We start from the raw sequence: 2,500 nt of genomic DNA, 5'->3' as shown, positions 1-2,500 counted from the left end.
GGATGGACGCGGGAGACTCATTCTGACCCGATTTCCAGACGTCTCTCCGGAGTCTCGGTTCCACCTCGTGACGCTTTCATTCAGTCAGTCTTCTTGAGAGAGAGAGAGAGAGAGAGAGAGAGAGAGAGAGAGAGAGAGAGAGAGAGAGAGAGAGAGAGAGAGCTCTCTTTCTCTGGCTTTAGTCATCTGTAGAAAGCGTTCTGTGGTCTTGTCCTCTGTCAGAGGATACTTAATGCAACAGTGTTTTGCTTATTCTTTTTTTTTAATATGTGAAACTGAATATTTAGACAAACAGTGTCTTCCTTTATAAGTGAAAATGGGCATAGAAACTCGTATATTATGAGTCACAATAGTTTTAAGCATAATTTCAAAAATTGTAACTGTTTTTGTGGTCAATATACATCAGCTATATTGGTACAGTAAGAGATATAACTATATAAAGTAATTATCAAGACTCCACTTGGCAGTTTGGTGACTGACGTGTCTATATTACCTCGAAAATACTCTTTAGGAAAATCAAGAAAAACATTTCAGATTAAATATAAAAAAAACATGACCCAGGACATTAAAAAGGGCTACGAAAATATGTCGATATTGAGAAATATTGAAAAAAAGAGGGAAATGGTGCCAAAGAAAAGTTGCGCAAGGAGCTGCGCAGTTCTTTAAAATGATTAAAGAAGACTTTCTAATTTCTTGTTAAAATAAGGGAGATTTTTATTGCAACACCATGGCCGATGTTTATCTACGAACATTAGCGTTCTTCGTTTTGGGTAAGTACAGCATCCGTATATGTATATATACACAGTATGTATATATATATATATATATATATATATATATATATATATATAGATATATATATACAGTATATATACATATATATATATATATATAATTTATTCATTTATTTCTATCTGTATTTATGTTATAGCTACTTGTATTTGATATTTTTGTTAGTAATAATTTATTTATATTTATGCAATAAGAATAATACCAATGTCTTTGTGATGGTCAAATATGAATGCAAAAATAGAGGGAGAATAAAAAAAAAAGATTTAATAATATTAGAGGACAGAATCATTCACTAAATCGTGCAAAGCCAAAGATTAATGATTTCCCCAGAGTGGTTTTGGGAAGAGGTATATTTCAGTGCAAAAATATATAAATATGGATCCATATAAACGATTTATCATGGCTTTCAACCCATGGGAATTCACGCATGCATTGCAAAAAATAAAAATAGGAATTCTTTACAATGATGAAATTTTCGGTGCTTTTTGATTTCGAAACTGCAGAAAACTGTTCATATTTTTTTTTTTTTGTAATGCAATTGAAATTTGGGTTTGAATCAGAGTGATTGTGTTGTAACATTTACCTGCTTTTAGCGATTTGTAAATCTGTAATCCCTGGATTTAACGGTCAGGGGATTTTATTTGCTTTTTCTTCCAGACTTTTGGGATTTTCTCAAGCGTTTGTGTTTCCCGACTCATAAACCTTCTTGCTTTAGGAAGATGAAGAACTATCTCATCCCTAGTGAATAATCCCACCATAGGCTTTGGGGTTTTCTCAAGCTTCTGTGTTTCCTGACCCATAAACCTTCTTACTTCAGGGAGATGAAGGACTGTCTCATTTTTCGTAGTTAATTCCTGTCCCCCTTCCTTTCATTTGCCCTTCCTTTCATACGCCTTCTCTTGTTTAATTCAAGCCTGGGCTTCACAAAGACATTAGGTTGCTTAAACTGTTGACCTTTAGACCTTTAGAACATGATTCGATCTTATATCTGTCGTTGCATATGCTCTTATGTAAATATGAGATCTTATGCAAATATATAAACATATAAAAATGGAGACAACGTTATCTTCACAATTTTTCTATGAAATCATAATCATTATCTAAAACCAAATCCATTACAAGCAAATCTTCGAAAAGACAGTCTTATACTTTCAATACTTTCTATACTCTTAGATCTGTCCCTTCAATTCAACAAAGACAGCTAAGTAAAGATTCTAAATCTCCAATGGATATTAATTTTCCATAATATTTTCTCCACTAGCCTTCCCGTCACAAGCATAATTTAAGACGAAGGTTCGTGGCTGTGACTCATTGATAAAGGTCCATGCATCTATAACCTTTTCATTGTATCAAACGGGGTCATCCTTCATTCGCTTTTACCTTTGCCATAACAGATGCGATCAGTCCTTGTCCTTCCTTGTCCTGAAAGGTTCAGGTCCATTCAAAATCACTTATTCAAATTTATTCTTGAAATTACTTTACACTGTTAATTATTAACTCCTTATTTCTTAAACTTACGCGTTTTCATGGCATTAACTTGGGTGTTAATGGTTAACTTTTATCTACTATTATTATTATTATTATTATTATCATGATATAAACATAAATCAGGACTCTAATCCATCACAACCATTTCCTTCTTAGGTCACGTGATCCCAAATGTCAATGCGTAACTTTTACTTGTCTATTATTATTATTATTATTATTA

At 32.8% G+C, this 2,500-nt stretch overlaps 1 protein-coding gene across 1 annotated transcript in view; it reads left to right on the top strand.

Moving 5' to 3' along the window:
- The window catches only part of LOC136852449 (hemicentin-2-like), a 53,956-nt gene that overhangs the window by 46,321 nt on the left and 5,135 nt on the right, over window positions 1–2,500 (top strand). The window contains exon 2 of the mRNA XM_067127080.1: window positions 1–770. This exon is cut by the window's left edge and continues 184 nt beyond it. Coding sequence (XP_066983181.1) covers window positions 728–770 — 43 coding nt within the window. The 5' untranslated portion in view covers window positions 1–727. The remainder of the gene's footprint in view (window positions 771–2,500) is intronic.

The sequence above is a fragment of the Macrobrachium rosenbergii genome, chromosome 25, assembly GCF_040412425.1.
Source record: "Macrobrachium rosenbergii isolate ZJJX-2024 chromosome 25, ASM4041242v1, whole genome shotgun sequence".
NCBI lineage: Eukaryota > Metazoa > Arthropoda > Malacostraca > Decapoda > Palaemonidae > Macrobrachium > Macrobrachium rosenbergii.
Note: the sequence above shows the minus strand (reverse complement) of the source record. Positions and strands in the feature narration are given on the sequence as shown.